Raw genomic sequence first — 20,694 nt, 5'->3', positions numbered from 1 at the left:
GGGTAAAAACGAGACCCTATTACTAAGACTCCGCTGTCCGTCAGTCCGTCTGTCTGTCTGTCACCAGGCTGTATCTCATGAACCGTGATAGCTAGACAGTTGAAATTTTCACAGATGTATTTCTGTTGCCGCTATAACAACAAATACAGTACGGAATCCTCGGTGCGCGAGTCCGACTCGCACTTGGCCGGTTTTTTTCATATCCCTGGATACTATAGACCACACTAAACTTTCCTGCCAAGTTCTTTGTCAAATGTAGCGTTTATAGGGATGTATGCCGTCTCACCGCCAATTTTGTTCAAAGTTAGCGTGGTCAGGGTCTAACAAATTTCGTTTGTATGTTACAGGACGCCAGACACAAGGCCATGGTGCACCCCGCGTTCGCTAACGCCGGCAAGCAAGCCGGCTTGGAAGTTTGGAGGATTGAGGTATGTTCGGCTTCTATTTAAAAAAAAAACAGAACTAGACCTATTTAGAGAATTAATTAGGCTCTTTCCGGGTCTCTATTGTTTCCCATAAAGTTTTAAGTCATGATGTATTGTTTGTCCGCATTTTCGTTAGTCACAATTTGGTTTTTCTTAGAAACACGTCACTTTTGCAGGATTGCCATAAAACAAACCTAACCTAACCTATCTACCCTTACGAAAATCATGAAGAGTTAACGGTTTCAGAATTATGACTAATGATAATACGACAATCAATACATTATGACTTTCAATAATTATGTCAAACAAAGGGACCCTGTCTTTCCACTGAAGGGAATCAACCAATACAAAAAAATACAAAATACAAATACAAAATAAGTTACACAATAAATATAAGCTAAAGGATGGAGCCTCCCTGTAAGCAAAAATAGCTAAATAGCTCCGCTCTTCCTTAGGTAACATGAGGTAAGTATAGGTAAAGCTATATAATTCTAGTATTAATAGCATACGTTTTCCTCTCCTCTCCGCTGAATCTAACCGATGCTATTGCTTGATTTCCACACGTCTCTTATCTCCGCTCATCTCTGCCTCAGTTGAAAAGCAGCCAGGTACTCAACTCACATTTACAACCGGGTCTAACGCGAATTTATTGTGTTACCTTTATTTACCGACGTTTCGACACGTTTCACTGGTCGTGGTCGCGGCTAACTGACGTCCCAGCAAAATGTCAAAACAGAGATTTGTGTGACTAGCCCAAAGAGTAAAGTAAGTATCTGGACTAGCCTGTATGTAAAAACCGGCCAAGTGCGAGTCGGACTCGCGCACCGAGGGTTCCGTACTTTTTAGTACGGATGGAGTCTAGCGTTGAAATAACCGGGAAAATTACGGGAAAATTTCAAAACGGCTCGTTTTTTTTCAAGTTTCTTTCGAAAAAAACAATGCACAGTTACAATACTTCCGAAAAAAGAAAATATCTGAAAAAAAACAAGTTTTTTTCAAAACTTCTGTATTTTTCAATATATAATACTTATGAAATAAAACTATGAAAACGGATTATATCGCGTATATTGAGTTTGTTGCCGGTCCCATATTGGGATACCCTCCTACAATTTAGGAGGGAATTAAATCTTCTCGGGTCCGTGGTGTAGGGTTGGAGCCGGCATAGTTTTTTATCGCGTATATATATATATCTTTACTTGAAAAATAATTATAGTGTAAAACTAGCCTTATGAACCGATTTTGCATGTACAACCAGCCTTAAAGTTTGTAGTCTATGATTGTTCATTATTTTAGTATGTGGGTATTTTTGCATTTTGTAATTTTTCTTCAGTCACCCGTTGACCACGAACGCTGTAAAGAGTTCGAAACGTCGGGATGTATTATAAATTCAATATACGCGATATAATCCGTTTTCATAGTTTTATTTCATGAGTAACTATCGCGGTAACCGAAGACAATATTATATAATACTTAATTAGGAATTTAAACAGGTAGGTTAAGGTTGCATGTCTTATGTATTTGTTTATGACATTGACACTGTCATCACTCATCAGTGGCATTGTGTGTGACGTATCTAATTTTTCTGAATAGAACTGGAAAAAACCGAAAAGAACGAAATTTTGTAAAATTCCCGAAAAAACACATTTGATTTTTTCCGGCGACGGACAGACGGACAGCGGAGTCTTAATAATAGGGTACCATTTTTACCCTTTGGGTACGGAACCCTAATAACGACTGTTAAAAAAATGCAATAGGTATTTTATTTCCGCTGTATAGATTAATACATTTAGATACGTCTGAAATTTCGTATTTAGAACATAATATCCCAGGGTGCCTAGCCAAGATGCCAGTCGTTTGCGCCGTAGCGAACGAAACTGTAATCTCTCTATCACTCTTACATATTAGTGCGACAGAGAGACATTAGCGTATCGTTTGCTACGGAGCAAACGCTTGGCTTCTTGGCTCGGCACCCTGTTTAGACGAGCTTACGCGTAGGTACCTACTTTTCTTTCACAATTAGGTACCTACTCCAATAACTCATTTATTTTTCGCAGGTATATAACATAGAGTAGCAAAGAGCTGGCGCAGGATAGGGAATGCTGGAAGATACTCCACCGACAAGAGAATAACTTAAGTTAATGATGATGATAACATAATAAACAATAATTGTATTTTATTATTTCAGGACTTCAACCCAGTGCCCGTACCACAGAAAGATGTTGGAAAATTCTATAAAGGAGACTCCTACATTGTTTTAAAGGTAATAATGGGGTTGGCAACTGTCAAAGGTTTGCAGAGATGGCGCCATCATAGCTTGCCCCTTTTTCTATGAGATTTCGCTTAAAGGGCTGGCATCCAGGGCATTAAAAAAACAAAAATTTGACACAATTCTAGGGATTCTATGCTGGCGCCATCTGCTAATTATTTCGGCCGGCCAACCCCATTGCGAAATTATTGTTACGTAATATTTTGGAAATACGTGACATTCACACTTCACGCTAATAAACAATTTTTTTTAATAGGATTATTTCAAAAGCGTCCGTAAAATTTGCGACACTCATGTTGCTGGTTGGACCCGTGAATTTTTAATTTCGGAAAATTTCTGGAAACTCATGCAATTTAATGAAAATTCTCATGCATGTTTACGTACGTTTAGATAACGAAGGTGAGAAGGAGCAAGTTGCATGGTTTTTTATTTGCGGGCCTTTTCCTAGCAGTCACCGTCTTCAGTCTTTTTCCCAGTTAAATGTTATTATTATTTATTTGATACACTAGCAGCACTTGGAGCTGATGCGTGTATATCGAGCACTTGTATTTTATTTTGCACTTTTTAAAGTTCTAAAATCTATATCTAGCCTCTGTCTCTCTCTGTCTGTCTCTGTGTCTCTGTCTAGTATCTGTGTGTTGCCTTTAAAATAACTAGTAACCCCTCTTCCAGACGTCAGCCGACAAACGCAACAACTTATCCTGGAACATCCACTACTGGATCGGGAGCGAATCCACGCAGGACGAGTCTGGCGCGGCAGCCATCTTGACAGTTGGGCTGGACGACAAGTTCGGCGGCGCGGCTATCCAGCATAGAGAGACGCTGGGCCATGAGAGCTCGCAGTTCCTGCAGTACTTCCAGCCTGGTTAGTCTACTGAAAATTTCTCTTAGGTACTCTGTTATAAAGATTTATGAGTCTATTGTGTGACGCTTCATGGCAAATGTATGCATCATTGATTTTTTTATCTTTCTTTTAACCGAAATTCCTCATGATAAACGGACTAAGGTAACTTTCACAGACTTTGACGTTGCAAAGTGTCGAAGAGCATCATTGAAAAGTCAAATTTTCGTAGATATTTAACTTTTAGCTGATACTCTCACACCAGTCACACCCGGTCATAACTATGTGCAGAATTACATAGCTTGGTCCAGATTTATAAGCCCAGTTTTCGATTGTATGCCTATTTTGAGTAGCCAACGAAACCGTGTCTATTTTAGTCTGAGATGATCGACATCCATTATTCCGTTGTGCGATTACTCATCAATTGGCTTGTTTAACAGTCTTCTGAAATGCGCTAATTGTCTTGTTTTGTTTACTTCTTCTGCATGAGTACAATCTGGGGCTCTTCAAGGCAAGAGTTAATAGGTATCTCATAGGTAAGCGTGCTCCACCGTAGACCGCATCATCAGTTACCATCAGGTGGGATCGTGGTCAAACGCCTTCCTATACATCATTAAAAAAAATCCACGCAGACTAGTAGGTAATAAACTTTATTTTCTCGTTCCAGCCATTCGCTACCTGGACGGCGGCCACGCGTCGGGCTTCAACCATGTGACCACCAACGCAGGCGCAGCCAAACGCCTCTTCCAGATCAAGGGCAAGCGCAACGTTCGCGTCAGACAGGTCCGTACTTTTATATCTATTCTAAAGATCTCAAAATCTACTTTGAAACCAGATCAACTCTAATCAGGTGGAGTCGTTTAACGCCACCCTATTAAGGCGCTTAAAGCATTAAACTTCTTTTAATGCCCAATGGTCGCAGGTTCGAGTCTTTTCCTTTTTTTTTTCACGGAGTGGGCGAATGCATTTACGCACCGTCCCCCCGGCCGCGGGAAGGCCATTGATGGGGGGGGGGGTGTGGGACTCGCCGCTCCTGACCCCTCTCAACTGGTGAGAGGGGAGGGAGAACTCGAACGCAGGTTCGAGTCCTGCCGGAGGTGTAAATTTTTCCTTTTTTTCTTTAATTTTATAATTTGTAGTATCACTCGCTGCTTGATAAAAAATAGTCAGTTTGTCACCTGGAATTAAAAGTGAGGGTTGCGGGTGGCAACTATAAGACATTTACATTATTTATAAACCTCCAGGTGGACCCGCTGATCTCCTCCATGAACAAGGGCGACTGCTTCATCCTGGACTTGGACCAGAACATCTACGTGTACGTCGGCGACAAGGCCAAGAACGTGGAGAAGCTGAAGGCCATCTCCGTCGCCAACCAGATCAGGGACCAGGATCATAACGGCAGGGGACGGGTGGAAATCCTTGGTAAATTATTTTTTTCCTCAACATGGCCTTTCGTTTTAAGTCCCATTGTTGAGTCAAAATTTTTGGTAACTTCTAAGAATATTTTTACACAACAACTTGCTGCTAATATTACGTTATACATGTTTTATGGAGGAACCTAAGGGAGTGTATTGGGACCTTTACTATACATATAATTGAACTGATGATTTAATATATGTATATGGAAGGTGGCAATATGCGTTCTACCGGTTCTACCCCATCGAGAGACATAGAACATAGAGAAGATCCTAAAATTCCTGGTCGGACTAAGGTTAAATTCCAGAATTTTTCTATTTGTATTTTCATAATAACAAAAATAACGAAAGCCTTTTCTTTTATTTCTTTTTTTTTTTTTTTTTTACATATTTCTTAAAAAATAAAAGATTTTCAAAACGTGATCCATCAACGTTACAGACCAGTACTCGAGCGAGACCGACATCGAGAAATTCTTCACGGCTCTCGGATCTGGCTCCAAGGACAGCGTGCCCGAAGAGAGCGCGGGTGGTGACGACCAGGTAAATAGAGATATAGGCTACGGTTACTACTTGACGGGATGTATGCTTGTGTGCCACCGGCGTAATATAAAGATAACAGCCGCTATGAAATGTATGACGACCAGTCTGGCCTGGGTAGTGACCCTGCCTGTGAAGCCGATGGTCCTGAGTTCGAATCCCGGTAAGGGCAGTATTTGTGTGATGAGCACAGATATTTGTTCCTGAGTCATGGGTATTTTCCATGTATTTAAGTATTTATATATATTATATATATCGTTATCTGAGTACCCACAACACAAGCCTCCTTGGGCTTACCGTGGGACTTGGTCAATCTGTGTAAGAATGTCCTATAATATGTGGTATTTTCTATAAAAAGGGACCTTATTGTCGATAGCGCTTACGCCATTATAAACGATGCTCCGATATAAATACAATGCCGCGCGACGCTGTGCGGCGTAAGCGCCATCGACAATAAGGTCCCTTTTCATAAAAAATGCCCCATATATGATGTACTAACACCAACACTCTTACCTGACCATCAGTAAACGTTTATATATCTTTGCAAAACGGTTTATAGATTGTTAGTTAACAATATGGAAGATCGTACTTACATGGTTTATTGGAATGTATTTCTAAAGCTGAATATTAGCAGAAAATTTCATCGTTCTGTTTCACATGGTATATGACAATTTCCTATGGAATCGTCTCTCGTAACAAGTGAATCTGATACACTTGTCTAATCTGTCTTGTCGAATGTTATAGTCACCTGTCTATTTCTTACAGGCCTTCGAAAGGAGCGAGGAGCAGACCATCACCCTCTCCGAGATCTCGGACAGCACCGGTTCTTTGAAGATCACTCCGCTGCCCAAACCCTTCCGCCAGGAGCAGCTCAAGCCCGCTGTGAGTTCCAATTTATCATTATCTGTGGCTCAAAGAGCTGTGAAACGCAGGCAAGTATACCACGACAGAGTAACATGAGTAGACAAAAGTAGTGGAATAGTGGACAGGACAGGTTTGGGACAGATTGCTACCCTGGCACGGCTTTGGGCCGGATTATATATCACTAAGATTATGTAAAGTTGAACGTTATGTAAACGCGTAGAATGGAGGGTTCCTTACAAAATACTACTTCGTTTTAAAGAAAATACTTACTGACGGCTTAGAACCTCTTAGTCTTCGGAGAGACGTTGGCTCTCTTTACATGTTCTACCGTCTGTACAATGGGGAATGTTCCGAAGAACTTTTTGATCTGGTGCCATCGTCTCGTTTCTATCACCGCACCTCCCGCCAAAGGAGCAAAGCTCATCCTCACTTCTTAGACACATGGCACACCATGAATAAGCGGGCATCCCGCTCGTTTCTTCCCAGAACGTGCAGAATGTGGAATGAGTTGCCTCCTGAGGTATTTCCTTTGTGCTACGACATGGGATTCTTCAAGAAGCGGGTATTTAGGGTTCTCAAGGGTCGGCAATGCTTAAGTGGCTCCTGTGATGTTGCTTACGTCCATGGGCGACGATGACTGCTTCCCATCAGGCGGCTCGTCTGCTCGTTTGCTGAATATCACATAAAAAAAAAAAAAAAAAACAAGTACATAATTAATGTCATTATTTACTGGGTCTAACGCGATGAAATGACATTATTTTACCTTTTTATCGACGATTCAGCTAGGTTGCACTAGCTGTGCTCACGGAAGACTGTAGATAAATTTATTTGTCTACGCCGAACATTTCGGACGTCAGTCGTCCGTGACCACAGCGGATTATTCGACGACTACGCAGCTGAAACGTCGGAGAAAAGGTAAAATAATGATTTTCAATCGCGTTAGACCCGGTAATGACATTAATTATGTGTACGAAACGCGAGTTTAAAGTGTTATATTTTAAAAACAAATAAACGTAGTAATAGCCATATTTGCTGTCCTAACACGATAATACAGTTGCTTGGAAACTGATGTACTACCTAGTGAATTATTATTATTAAGGATATAAGTATTTATCTTTTTACAGGAATGTTACATCTTGGATACGGTCAGCGGCAGCATCTACGTTTGGGTTGGCAAACAGTCTACTGATAAGGTAATAAAAACAATCCAATATAGTGTTGGTCGAAACGTTAATGCAATTGACCATTAACCATCACAAATTGAACCGTAAACTGTAGCCGTCCATTACGGTTTACGGTTTAATTTGTAATGGTAAATGGTCAATTAACTTTCGGCCAACACTGATCCAATATTCTATAGAAACATGTAAGATAAGATATAAGACATCACATTAAATCATTAATGTATTAATTTGTTTCCTTCAGGAAAAGTCTGAAGCTATGAACAAGGCCCAGCAGTATTTGAGCGCTAAGAACTATCCTAAATGGGTAAGTTTTCGTCTGTTACATGATCTACCAGTAACACAGTCTTGCTTTTATAGAAAATTCACACAAATCAAACATTAACCACTAAGTCGCACTTAAACTATCGTGAGACATATTTCAAAATATTTATCAGTACGGTTTTTACTCACTATTATTTTTAGTGCACGACGTACAACCGCCGCGGACACTCGTGCCTGAGGATGGATTCCCAAAGAATCCGAAACATGTCGCCAAAAGCGACTAAAAATAATAGTGAGTAAAAACCGTACTGATAAATATTTTGATTAACCACTAAGTATTTTAGACAACAAGCACTAACATGGCATCATGTCTGTCACTCACAAAAACAACAAAAATCCGCATGACGTCTACAGTGGAGTTCCGCAGGGTTCTGTACTTGGACCAATGCTGTTTGGGATTTTTCTGACGGATCTTAGGCGTTGTAGAGTCAGATTTGTTTTTATTCGCTGACGACACAAAGATTATGGGAAACCCTCTTGTTAGCTAAGTGTAGTGAAAGTGTGGAACAGTTTGCCCGAATCCGTAATCAGTGCGCCTTCAGTAAACTCCTTTAAAAACAGACTCGACAAACATTTTACGAATGGACAAAACACAAGTGCAGGACATTGATATGCACGTATCAGTTATTTTAAGCTGCCTGTGCATTCGTATATAATAATAATATAATAATAAACTACCTCAAACATACTTTTTTAATTACCAGGTGCAAGTAACCAGGATCCCCCAAGGTACAGAGCCGGCCGCTTTCAAGCAATACTTCGCCACTTGGAGGGACGTTGGCATGTCGCACAACCGCTTGGTTAGGTCGCTCAGTGGTGAGTTACAATTTGGTTCCTATTAATGTGTTGACATGTAAAATACTTCTATTTTATCAATAAAAGTTTGATTGATTGATTGGGTCAAAAACATTTTAGAAAAAGGTCACTTCTGTGAACAATACAATAAAAGTTAACGAATCTGGTACATAAATAACCCGGTTTTCTTATTTGAGTCTTAAGTACCCACTGAAAAAATGTATGCCGCTTGGGAAGGTGCCGCGTAAAAAGTAGCTTTAAATTCCCTTAATTTTATGTCTACTGGAAAGACGCGAAAAAGTCCCAACACCTTATAAAACCCTTTTTATGTGCAAATAAATGATTATGATTATAAAAAAGGTCACTTCTGTGGAGAATACAATGAAAATTAACGACTGGTACATAGATATCCCGTTTTTATTATTTGAGTCTCAAGTACTGAAAAAATGTATGCCACCTGTAAAAGTGCCGCGTAAAAATTAGCTTTAAATTCCCTTAACTTTGCGATGTCTACAGAAAAGACGCGAACGAGTTTGCTATAAAATGTGTATGACCCAGATTATTGGAAGGTGTGTTTGAATCTATTTGTAAAATTTGGAACTAGGGAACATGTCACAATTAAGGTTAGATGGCAATTGAGATTTCGTGCCTGCTTAAGAGGCTGTAGTCGATTTTGGAGCAAAAATGTAAAATTGATAGATTTAGTCGTTGAAATTATACACGTTTTGTTACGTAATATCTAAATAACAAGTATTGGTTTCTATTAGCATGTCTTCTCATCTTGCCTTTTAATAATGAGGTCTCGAGCGTGCGTCACCGGTAATATATGAAGAGAAGGGGCAATTTTTAAAAATTCATCAAAAAATTATGGTGGTAAATTGTACAAATTGATGTATAAGAATAGTTTCAGCAAATGTTGTAGATTGTTTAAGTATCAAAATTACGTTGAAATTAAGTCGATTTTCAGAGAAATTGTCACTTGTTTTAAAGTAATTTCTGGAGAAAATTTAATTCGTTTAACTTTCATTTCCTCGAACTCTTAAGTCATATAACAAAAATTTAATCTGATAAAGGTCAAGTACAGAATATGTGTAATACAAATTTACAATTTTTAGCAGTCCAAACATTACGAAATTTACAAATAAGAGCGACAAAATCAGTGCTTTACGCGCGTTTACCTAATCGTCCATCAAAAAAAAAATCATTACTAATTTAGTTTCAAAAAATTGATCTGATAAAAGGCAAGATAAGAAGACGTTCTAATAGAAACCAGTACTTGTTATTTCAATTAGGCAACAAAAGGTGTACAATTTCACTAACTAAATCTATCAATTTTACATTTTTGCGACTAAAATCGACACTGGCCTCTTAATAATTAGGTAATGTCATCTGCATTACCTAATTATTGACCTTAGTGAGTTAGCTTAGATTTATTTACTAATATACCAACCACCCAGGTAGCATTTATTCGTCATTATGACGTCAGCGACTTGATTATGACGTCATTATTACGTCAAAATGACGTCGCTGACGTCATAATGACGTAATAATGATACAGATGTAACAATATACAGATGAGGAATACTTCAATGGGGACGAAGTGACATCCGCGAAGCGTGCTCGAGTGGTTGGCAAGACTGGCTCCGCTCGCGGGTTTATGCCTGACCAGGGCGACGGCGAATACGTAGTCTACAGGTTAGTATCATCATCATCATACTCAGTTGTAAGTAGAGTGGCGACATCTGCAAAGTTGTCATAGGTATACCAAAATAATATTGTCTTCGGTTACCGCGATAGGTTAATCCATACTTTATATTATAAATGCGAAAGTGTGTCTGTCTGTCTGTCTGTTACCTCTTCACGCTTAAACCGCTGAACCGATTTAGTTGAAATTTGGTATAGTGATAGTTTGATTCCCGAAGAAGGACATAGGATAGTTTTTATCCCGAAAATCATCTCTTAAGAGGGTGAAAAGCGGGGTGGAATCATGGTGGAATTGAGATAATTAATGAGTTGCCTTGTGTAATTTGTATAATGCTCAAATTGAATGATTGCTATAAGACTTTCTCCAGGCGCTAAACTTACTCTAGCTGCTGTTACTGATTCCACGCAGACGAAGTCGCGGGCAAAAGCTAGTCATGAAATAAAACTAAAAACGGATTATATTCTTAATATTCCTATGTTGAATTCATATTTATTTATTAATATAAATTCAATATACGCGATGTAATCAGTTTTCATAGTTTTATTTCATATACCAAAATAGTCCGGATACAAGGCCTTGAGTTGTGGCAACAACCGCGAATGCTACGGACGCCAGTTCGAATCGAGCCTCAAGCTCTTTATTCGTATATAACATGTATTACAATGAATAATTATCTTCTCCAGAATCGAAGGCCTAGAGCTGTCGAAGGCCTACGACTCAGCCTCGCCCGGCACTGAACCCGGCAAGCGTTTCGGCGAGCTGTACCAAGGCGACTCTTACGTCATCCAGTACGAGTACCGGGGCGAGATGGGCCGTGGCCATATTGTTTACTTTTGGCTTGTAAGTTGCAGTGACATTTGCAAAGTGCTCTTTTTATGGTCCATGGTTAGAATACAACGTATCGCAGCCGATACATCAGTAGCGAAATTGTGAACAAACGTGAACAACCTAATAGACTAAATCCTGGATAATAATATCAATTCTTTCATTTTTTTTTTCAATTCTAATAATAATAATTAATAATAATAATATTAATAATTCTTTCATTAAAACTATAACATTTGTAGGTATCTGTGTAGCATCGGCACATTTTTATTTATTTACTGCTACCGTAAAATAGGGTGAGTAGGGTTCGCGGGGAGAGTTGGGTCATGAATGGGGAGAGAAGGGATGAAAGGGGGTGAGATGGGATTTTAAGGCTACTGCTACAAAAATAACGTATTCCAATTTAAAATGGAGCTATAGTAATACTCATAATAAATAAAAATAGATCCAACAATCTTTCAAAATCATCTTTGTATGAAATCCCATCTCACCCCAATTACAAACTACGGGGTGAGGTGGGATTTCCTGTTTATCGTCAAAGTTATGAAATGGAACTACCCAAAATAAAATAAAAACGAAAATACAAACGTCCGGAACACTTATTGTTTGCATATGTAAAAATACAATGTTATCGAGGTTTGAATGTTTGAATGTGTTTATACTTAATAAAGGGATACATTTTATTAGTATCACTAACACTATTATTAATGTATGTTCGCAGGGCAAAGATTCAACCTTAGATGAGAAGACCGCAGCGGCGATTCAGTCTGTTGGCCTTGACAACGCGGTAAGTCTTTTATCTTGGTCCAACTTTATGGACAACCACACTAGCGTCTCCCGAGTAGTGAACTCTATGGCTACTGCTCGGCCCAACTGCGCAGTGACGCCATTTTCCATAGCGCTGACTAGACACCCACGCTCAAAGAATGCTAGCGGGGGGTAGCCGTATGATGCCACATCAGTTGTTAGCATTCATATCCATATCCATATTCATATTCATATTAATATTCATATTCATATATTCATGTTCATATTCATATTCATCTAGCTTTTTGTTGCAGCTCTCTGGCAAAGCTACTCTGGTGAGGGTACCTCAGGGTGAGGAGCCTCAACACTTCCTCAAGATCTTCAAGGGTATGTTTAATGTAGGCTTAATAAGTTTAACTCTGGTACCCGATGATAACTGAGGAGCGTCTTTTCAAAGGATTTACTTCTCTATGAAAAATCATACAAAAATAAGCCTTGTGTGTCTTTTCACAAGGCTTATTTTTGTATAGTTTTTCATAGAGAAATAAACCTCTTTGAAAAGATACTCCTCAACTATTATATTTTATCGTGAACGTCCACGATACGTTTTGCCATTATGTGGCTTCATTTTTAGGGTTCCGTATACCCAAAGGGTAAAAACGGGACCCTATTACTAAGACTCCGCTGTCCGTCTGTCCGTCTGCCTGTCTGTCACCACGCTGTATTTCATGAACCGTCATAGCTGCAACAGTTGAAATTTTCACAGATGATATATTTCTGTTGCCGCTATAACAACAAATAATAAAAAGTACGGATCCCTAGGTGTGCGAGTCCGACTCGCACTTGGCCGGTTTTAAATGTTTAGTTATCTTGTTTGTATTGTAGGTATGCCATTAATTTATCTTTTTCTAAAATTATGGCAATGTTTTGTTCAGTTAGGTCTTTGTTGTTAACGAGAATTTAAAAATTATGGTTTAATTAATAACGCGCTATTCCAAATCAGGTCGCCTGGTAACTCTTCTGGGTGGTAAAGCCTCCGGGTTCAGGAACTCCAACCAGAAAGACAGCTACGACACCGATGGCGTCAGGCTGTTCAGGGTAAGTTAGCTAAGGCATATTAAACAGCTGTGACAGATATAAAACCAGTCCTGGTTGGGTTGTCTGGGGCGTCATGGCAGAATGTTCGCGATCCCATGACGTCTCCCATACGGCAATGCGGGTAAAGCCGATGTGGGTTTAGTGGGTAGGACTTCTCCCCCTTTTCTCGCTAAGAGAAAGGAAAGGGAGATGGGGGTCCCACATAACCCCGACGCCTCTTTAGGTCACAGGGGGTATGCGTAACAGGATTACCACATCGTTAAAAAAAAAGATATAAAACCAGTATGTCTGGTAATCGTTTGGTTGAATTCTCCAAATATGGTGAGACAAAGTCTATTTTGACAAGCGTTTCTGAGCCTGAGATAAACTATGATAAGTAAATGATAAGACAGATATGAGAAAATTGCATTTTACATAAGCTGTCATCGACAAACGCTAAATGAATAGAAAAATACAAAACACACACAATACAGACACAAATACAATACAGATACTATGAAAAGTCACGTAGTGACTATTTCCATACATTATTTGGGACATTTTCTATGAAAAGGGACCTTATTGTCGATGGCGCTTACGCCGCACAGCGTCGCGCGGCATTGTATTTATATCGGAGCATCGTTTATAATGGCGTAAGCGCCATCGACAATAAGGTCCCTTTTTATATAAAATACCACATTTAAGTTGGCGGAGTTGCAGTTTTCTTTAAACGATGCTTTTTAGATAGGTTTTAACTTACATGGATCTGTTATCAATTAATATGTATTTGTTGATAGATCCACGGAACCAAGGCAGCTGAAGACATGAGGGCAGAACAGGTGCCAGAAGTCACCACCAGTCTGCAGCCCGAGGATGTGTTCCTGCTGGAGACGCCTAACAATATCTACGTGTGGCATGGACAAGTGAGAATCTATTCTTTGCTATCCATCTATAACAAAAGTATTAAAAAGATACTTTAAACCCTCTCAACCGGTGGTCCGAAAGACTGGTTCAAATACAGGCTCGACCACTTAAGGGTTTAGCAATTGGGAAATTTTGTATGAAAAGGGACCTTATTGTCGATGGCGCTTACGCCGCACAGCGTCGCGAGGCATTGTATTTATATCGGAGCATCATTTATAATGGCGTATGCGCCATCGACAATAAGGTCCCTTTTTATAGAAAATACCACAATTTATCTAAATAAATCCTACCACGTTGGTGGCAAATAAGTATTAAGGCCCGCCTAATTGAAAGCGGTCATCGTAATCTATGGACAGGCAGCCCAAGAGACGTCACATAGGTGACACTACGTTTAGGTCACATAGGTGACTCTACCTACCTTATCAAATATTTATTTATGTATTATAATTATGTCTATTTTGAATTCAGAACCTAATAAACCAAAATAAATTCGAAATTTATTTACCAAACCAAAATAAATTCGAAATTTATTTCGGTTTATAGTTTAAATAGTAATGTGTCTACTTGAATTAACACAGATTAAAATATTTTCATAGAAAGTAATATAATTTGTTCTTAGAATAAAACCTAATAAATCAAAACTCCAGACCTCCAGCGACGTGGAACAACAAGAGGCCGCACAATTTGTGGAAAGAATCCTTGGCGCCGATAAGGAGTTCGAGGTCATCACTCAAGGCAACGAGCCCGACGACTTCTGGTCCTACCTGAGTAAGTAGACCTCACTGAATCTAGACTCCAATAGGTATTTGAGCAAACTTTGGCTCATATTTATTGAAACACTAGAGCAGCCACCATATAAAGTACGTCCACCTTTAAACCTCAGAACAGAAACCTAAGTCCATACCAATATCCACTATACCATAGTCAAAACCATACTAAACGACCATACTACCAACCATAGTCCACCAGTCATTGACTATAGGTAGGTAGTAGATAGTAGCTAAGCTAGATACATGACATCTCTATTTTATTGGTTTATTGATGGTTGGTGGGTCTCATCATCAGGCCCGGTGGGCCTATTTATCATCAGTCCATCAGCAGGGACTTTGTCCTATCGTGTTCGATTCAGGAACGTCTGATTTACCGACTAAGCGTTAACCATCTCCTTGGCAGTGAAAAAATAGTAAAACACTGTATCTAAATGAGATTTGCTCCCTTGTTTCATTGTTACTATCCCAGGTAGCAAAGTGACGTCAACGACGTCATAATGACGTAATAATGACGTCATTATGGCGTCATAATGACGTCGCTAATGTCATAATGACGTATAAATGCTGTTAGGGATCGTTCCAAAAGCTGTCATTAATCTAAGATAGCTCATAAGACTCATAACTGTTATAATACATCCAATGAATCTTCCCTTTCAGCCGGTGATGCCTCACAAGTGTCCAGCACTGAAGCCTGGCGCGAGAGGGTGACTAAGCGCCTCGGCACTGAGCCGCGACTTTTTGACGCCAATCTTTCTGGCAACAGCGCTGTTAGTTTCGAGGAGATCTTTATCATTGAACAGAAGGTAAGAATCCTGTTTTATCCAGTGCATCACAGGTAGCAGTATGCTGTCATGTCTGGCCACAATGCCATCACTTTCGGAGAAATCTATAATCAAAAGGTATGAATCTTGAAGATGGAGGTATCTCGTCACAGATATTAGGTACCGTAAAATGGGGTGAGTAGGGTTCGCGGGGAGAGTTGGGTTATGAATGGGGAGAGAAGGTATGAAAAGGGGGTGAGATGGGATTGAAGGCTACTGCTACAAAAATAATGTATTCCAATTTAAAATGAAGCTATAGTAATACTCATAATAAAAAAAACGATCTAACAATCTTCCAAAATCACCTTTGTATGAAAACCCATCTCACCCCAATTACGAGGGACTACGGGGTGAGGTGGGTTTTCCTGTCTATCGTCAAAGCTATGAAATGGATCTACCCAAAATAAAAGAAATACTAAAATACAAACGTCCGGAACACTTATTATATATACCATTCAGTTTGCATATGTAAAAATAAAATGTTATCGAGGTTTGAATGTCTGTTTTGCTCCATTTTACTGTAATTACTTAAATCTAGTGCACGTGAGTGGGCAAGCCGATCAAGCGTCGATTTGTCTGCAATAACGCTTCCCTTGGGTTTCAGCTTCGAAGAACCACAAGGGAAGTATCATTACATAACATTACAGATAACATTTTATGAGCTCGCCAAGTAGATATTGATGTATCAAAATTGTATTCGCAGGCTCTACACCAAGATGACGTGTACGTGCTGGACTCGGGGGACGAGCTGTACGTCTGGATCGGCAAGGAGGCCAGTCACTCTATGAAGAAAGCTGGCAACCACATCGCTGAGGTATCATCACAGACTAAACAAACACAAAATTATGAAGCGTTTACGCAATTTTACTGGAACGCGAAACGAAAAAAAAAACAATTTCAAAAATGGGAAATTTTCTTTCTTTTGAAAATTTCAAGGATATAAACTTTTCAATTTTTTTGAAAACTCCACAAATCACACGTTTTTAGGGTTCCGTACCCAAAGGGTAAAAACGGGACCCTATTACTAAGACTCCGCTGTCCATCTGTCCGTCTGGCCGTCTGGCCGTCTGGCCGTCTGGCCATCTGGCCGTCTGGCCGTCTGTCAGTCTGTCTGTCACCAGGCTGTATCTCATGAACCGTAATAAATAGGCAGTTGAAATTTTCAAAGATGATTTATTTCTGTTGCCGCTATAACAACAAATACTAAAAAGTACGGAACTCTCGGTGCGCGAGTCCGACTTGCACTTGGCCGGTTTTGTAATTACTATTTTAATAAAAATAAAAATATCAAATTATTTATTTTCAGACAGACTACCTATTTTAATTTTAATATAAATACCACATAAGTGATTTGGTGTAATACTGTTAACCTATGTGTAAAGTTTAATAAATAAAATAAATAAATAAAAATAAATAAAATTATTATGACGTTAGGTTTGTTATTAAACCACAATTTTTCCCTTAGCTCTTTACATCTCCCTATCTTCTCCGTGTTCTATTACAAAGTTCCATTTTCCAGGCATACTTGAGGAAGGTGCGTCACGCCGGAACCTCAGTGGCAGTGGTCATCAAGCAAGATCATGAGCCCGAGCTGTTCAAGGCTGCCTTCGGAGAATGGGACCCTCAAATGTGGCTGGTAAGGACTTTTCTGCCTTGGAACAAAGAGGATATAATAGGATAGAGCGGTACTGTCATAGTCAATTTTGTAACCACAGTAAATCCACTGCCATCTATCGACACACTTTAAAACTAAAAATGAAGATTTATAAAAACACGATAAAATGTATTTAAATATGGATAAATGACTTTTTTCCCATGTTCTTTCACTGATATGCGTTAAAATTGTTAAATAACAAACGAAACCGTTAACGCCCTCTATACGAGAGTAGGCCAAAGGTACAGGAGTGTGGTAAAGGTGTAGGTAGCACAGAATAACTAATAGTACTATTACCGTACAGAAAATTCACTCCTTCACAAAAGCCAGATTTAGGTACAAAATTAAATAATAAATAAATATTTATAGTATGTCTGATTCTCACGGAAGTAGGTATGCCACAGAAGTACTTATTCCTTTGAAAATATGTCGGTCAATATAGTCCGGAATTTAAAAAAAATGTTGTGTCTGCTTCCTTGGTCTTCCGTTTATTCAGACATCCGTAAACAGAACATTATCTTTTATACAGATTAGATCGCGATTTAGGTTTCAAAGCCATTGCGTATTTTCAATTTTGCGCGAGCGGCAGCCCACTGCCATACACCTGCCCGGGCGGTGCGCCGGCCAAATATACCTAAACTGCGCAGTGTGGTAGTGGCGCCATCTGACTCAAATTCGACATCAAATTTTCCTGATTTTCGAGGCACGTTTTTTCCTTAGACTGTATCCATCTATTACGGAGTTTTTACCTAACCCGATTAAGATTTTTCATGAATAAGATAAGTTAACTTTTAAAGTCACTTTAAACAATATAATATTGGACAAACTTATGTACAGCCGCCATCAGATATATTGGAGCGGCGAAGGTGCTCACAAATATCTGAGCACGCCTCTATTGTCAAGGCGTTAGAGTGCGTGTTTAGATATTGTGAACACTTTGGCCGCTCCGATATATCTGACGGCGACTGTATACAAACACAAGTCGACCTAGTCCCACGGTAAGCTCAATATACACATGCCTATAAGGTGTTGTGGGTACTAGAAGACAACATACACTACAAAGAACATAGACCTTCAAGAAAAGAACGTACTCCCCTCTTAAAGGCCGGCAACGCACTTACAGCCCCTCTGGTGTTGCGGGTGTCCATGGGCGGTAATCGCTTACCATCAGGCGATCCGTCTGTTCGTTTATCATAAAAAAAGATATTATAGAAATAGTTAATTACATAGAAAACATGCATAACTTCGGAACAAATACGGACATTTGTTAAACACGATTAAAGTCTATTAACAGGATTCGGACCCTAGTCCTCCCTAGTAGTATGACCTATAGGATGATAATAGGGTTGCTTCCACATGCTGAATTTTTAAACTAGATCTAGGTAAATAGATAGAAAATGAGCAATTTATCACAATAAATTGGAAACTAGACATCAAAGTTAAAAAAAAAAAAACAATTTTGGCTTCCAAATAGGAAAAAAAGAATGGTACCATTAGATTCCTTATTTTTTTTCAGAAATCAGAAATCAGAAACATTTATTGTTCAAACTGTGTAGGTACAAGAAGTAGCTAGGTACATTTTTTTATGGGTATCAACAGTTTTACCCTTTTCGGGCATACAATTTATTTAATCTTAAACTAAATTTTAATATACATTTAGGTTTACAGAGTTATAAAATTCTTTTAGGTTATAGAAGACTGTCTAGTAAAAAGTTTTTTAAGCATCTTTTAAAGGTATTTCCTTCGAGGCTTTTTATTTCATTAGGCAGATGATTAGAGACATTAATAGCGGATATGAATGTGCTTTTTTTATATATTAAAGTGCTAGCTCTCGGAAGTACCATAATATATTTATATTGCGATCTAATATTATCTTTGCATGAGCGCTTTGTGAAATGTTCAGGGTGATTTTTTTACAAATAGACTTAATTCTAATATATATAGAATAGAATAGAATAGAATAGAATACTTTATTCGTAAACACACACACAGACAATAGACATACATTAAAAGAACATGAAAATAAAGTGTCACGAAATGGCCCCATCTCAGCATGCTGCTGGCGACTTCCAGCGCTGATCTTCCGATGAGACCATCAGGTGAGAATCACGGAAGGTAACAGACAAAAAGAAAGCAACATAAAAGAAAGAGACATAAAATATGGCGAAAAATAAAATTACACATCGTTTACACAAACTAATACAAAAAGAATATAAATGCCGGTAAGTGTCAAAAAGCGCTTTTCCCTAAACATGTCACGTAGCGATTCATCTGTGTACATTCCAAAAACAGTTCTTAAACATCTTTTCTGCAATATAAATAATAATAATATAAATATTAATATATTGTATAGCAATAATATACATAAACGTAATATTTCACCGACAAAATCGCAATTTCCTTGTTTTCCACGGCTTCTAAGCAATAGCGACGTTAACATGCTGACGTGACGATGTAATGCCAATTTGAAGTTTCGTCAGTAAAGTGCGGGTGCCAGACTTTGACCATCATTTGTGACTTTTGTATTGCTTTAAGACAGATGGGGCCTATTGTCTTAAAACAGACATTTGATCCTCAAAACAAACCTTTTCGACTGATACGTGATACCATTAATAAAAATTTGTGGAATAACCTATTGTTCTTTTTTTCTTTCAGAAAAACAAGGATTCCGAGGAAGAAATCAACAATGATATTGATGTCGAATAAGAATAAATATTTTAATTAGCACAAAATAATGTGATATAACTATTAAGAGATGTATTCATTTTTATAACGTGAAATAAATGTTTCTATAAATACCTACATGTGTGATTTATGTCATTCCTGGGTGCGTAGCCAATATACCAATCGTTTAAGCTCCGTAGCGAACGAAACGCAACTCTCACTGTCGCACTAATATGGAAGGGTGACAGAAAGAGATGACTTGAAGATAGGGTTGCCACCCATAGGTACTATAATATATAGTATCGTACTAATACAAAAACATTATAGTACGAAAAATACTATATTTTCATCACTCAAGAAAGGGTTATACTAAATGTCACCGATATTTAATTCGACTTGGATTTTTAATTCGCCTTAAATCGGCGTCCTATTTTTTATTTTATTTTTCCCAGTAAATACTATATTTTTTCAATATTTTGACAAAAATACTATGTGTGTATAGAAAAAAGGTGGCAACCCTACTTGGAGATGACTACGCTACGCTACAGAGCGTTAACGATTGGCATGTTGGCTAAGGAAGGTGGTCCTCCATACGTCCGTCATGAACACAGCTATGAATGAGAGAGACAGATATGACTGCAATACCTACGTCTTTTAATGGTAATCTTCCCGATTGATTTATGTTTCCTAATATAAAAGTAAAAAAAACCTGCCAAGTGCGAGTCGGACTCGCGTTCCAAGGATTCCGTACATTACACAATTTAAACAACGTATTTTTTATGTGAAATGTCTTTAAAAAACCCGAAGGGGTCGAAAATAAGTAATTAAGTCCGACTCACGCTTGACTGCACATTTCTAA

General features: G+C 38.7%; 1 protein-coding gene across 1 annotated transcript in view; it reads left to right on the top strand.

Moving 5' to 3' along the window:
- The window catches only part of LOC134753318 (gelsolin, cytoplasmic-like), a 42,143-nt gene extending 22,174 nt beyond the window's left edge, over nucleotides 1-19,969 (top strand). The window contains exons 3-23 of the mRNA XM_063689169.1: nucleotides 348-428; nucleotides 2,611-2,685; nucleotides 3,364-3,556; nucleotides 4,200-4,315; nucleotides 4,777-4,954; nucleotides 5,387-5,487; nucleotides 6,250-6,366; nucleotides 7,473-7,541; nucleotides 7,774-7,836; nucleotides 8,558-8,669; nucleotides 10,223-10,343; nucleotides 11,037-11,193; nucleotides 11,900-11,965; nucleotides 12,240-12,312; nucleotides 12,929-13,023; nucleotides 13,800-13,925; nucleotides 14,574-14,694; nucleotides 15,354-15,499; nucleotides 16,221-16,331; nucleotides 17,037-17,153; nucleotides 19,827-19,969. Coding sequence (XP_063545239.1) covers nucleotides 348-428; nucleotides 2,611-2,685; nucleotides 3,364-3,556; nucleotides 4,200-4,315; nucleotides 4,777-4,954; nucleotides 5,387-5,487; nucleotides 6,250-6,366; nucleotides 7,473-7,541; nucleotides 7,774-7,836; nucleotides 8,558-8,669; nucleotides 10,223-10,343; nucleotides 11,037-11,193; nucleotides 11,900-11,965; nucleotides 12,240-12,312; nucleotides 12,929-13,023; nucleotides 13,800-13,925; nucleotides 14,574-14,694; nucleotides 15,354-15,499; nucleotides 16,221-16,331; nucleotides 17,037-17,153; nucleotides 19,827-19,877 — 2,289 coding nt within the window. The 3' untranslated portion in view covers nucleotides 19,878-19,969. The remainder of the gene's footprint in view (nucleotides 1-347; nucleotides 429-2,610; nucleotides 2,686-3,363; nucleotides 3,557-4,199; nucleotides 4,316-4,776; nucleotides 4,955-5,386; nucleotides 5,488-6,249; nucleotides 6,367-7,472; nucleotides 7,542-7,773; nucleotides 7,837-8,557; nucleotides 8,670-10,222; nucleotides 10,344-11,036; nucleotides 11,194-11,899; nucleotides 11,966-12,239; nucleotides 12,313-12,928; nucleotides 13,024-13,799; nucleotides 13,926-14,573; nucleotides 14,695-15,353; nucleotides 15,500-16,220; nucleotides 16,332-17,036; nucleotides 17,154-19,826) is intronic.
- Nucleotides 19,970-20,694: the final 725 nt, after the last annotated feature.

The sequence above is a fragment of the Cydia strobilella genome, chromosome 26 (genome assembly GCF_947568885.1).
Source record: "Cydia strobilella chromosome 26, ilCydStro3.1, whole genome shotgun sequence".
Classification (NCBI taxonomy): Eukaryota; Metazoa; Arthropoda; class Insecta; order Lepidoptera; family Tortricidae; genus Cydia; species Cydia strobilella.
This window is presented reverse-complemented; position numbering and strand designations above follow the sequence as displayed.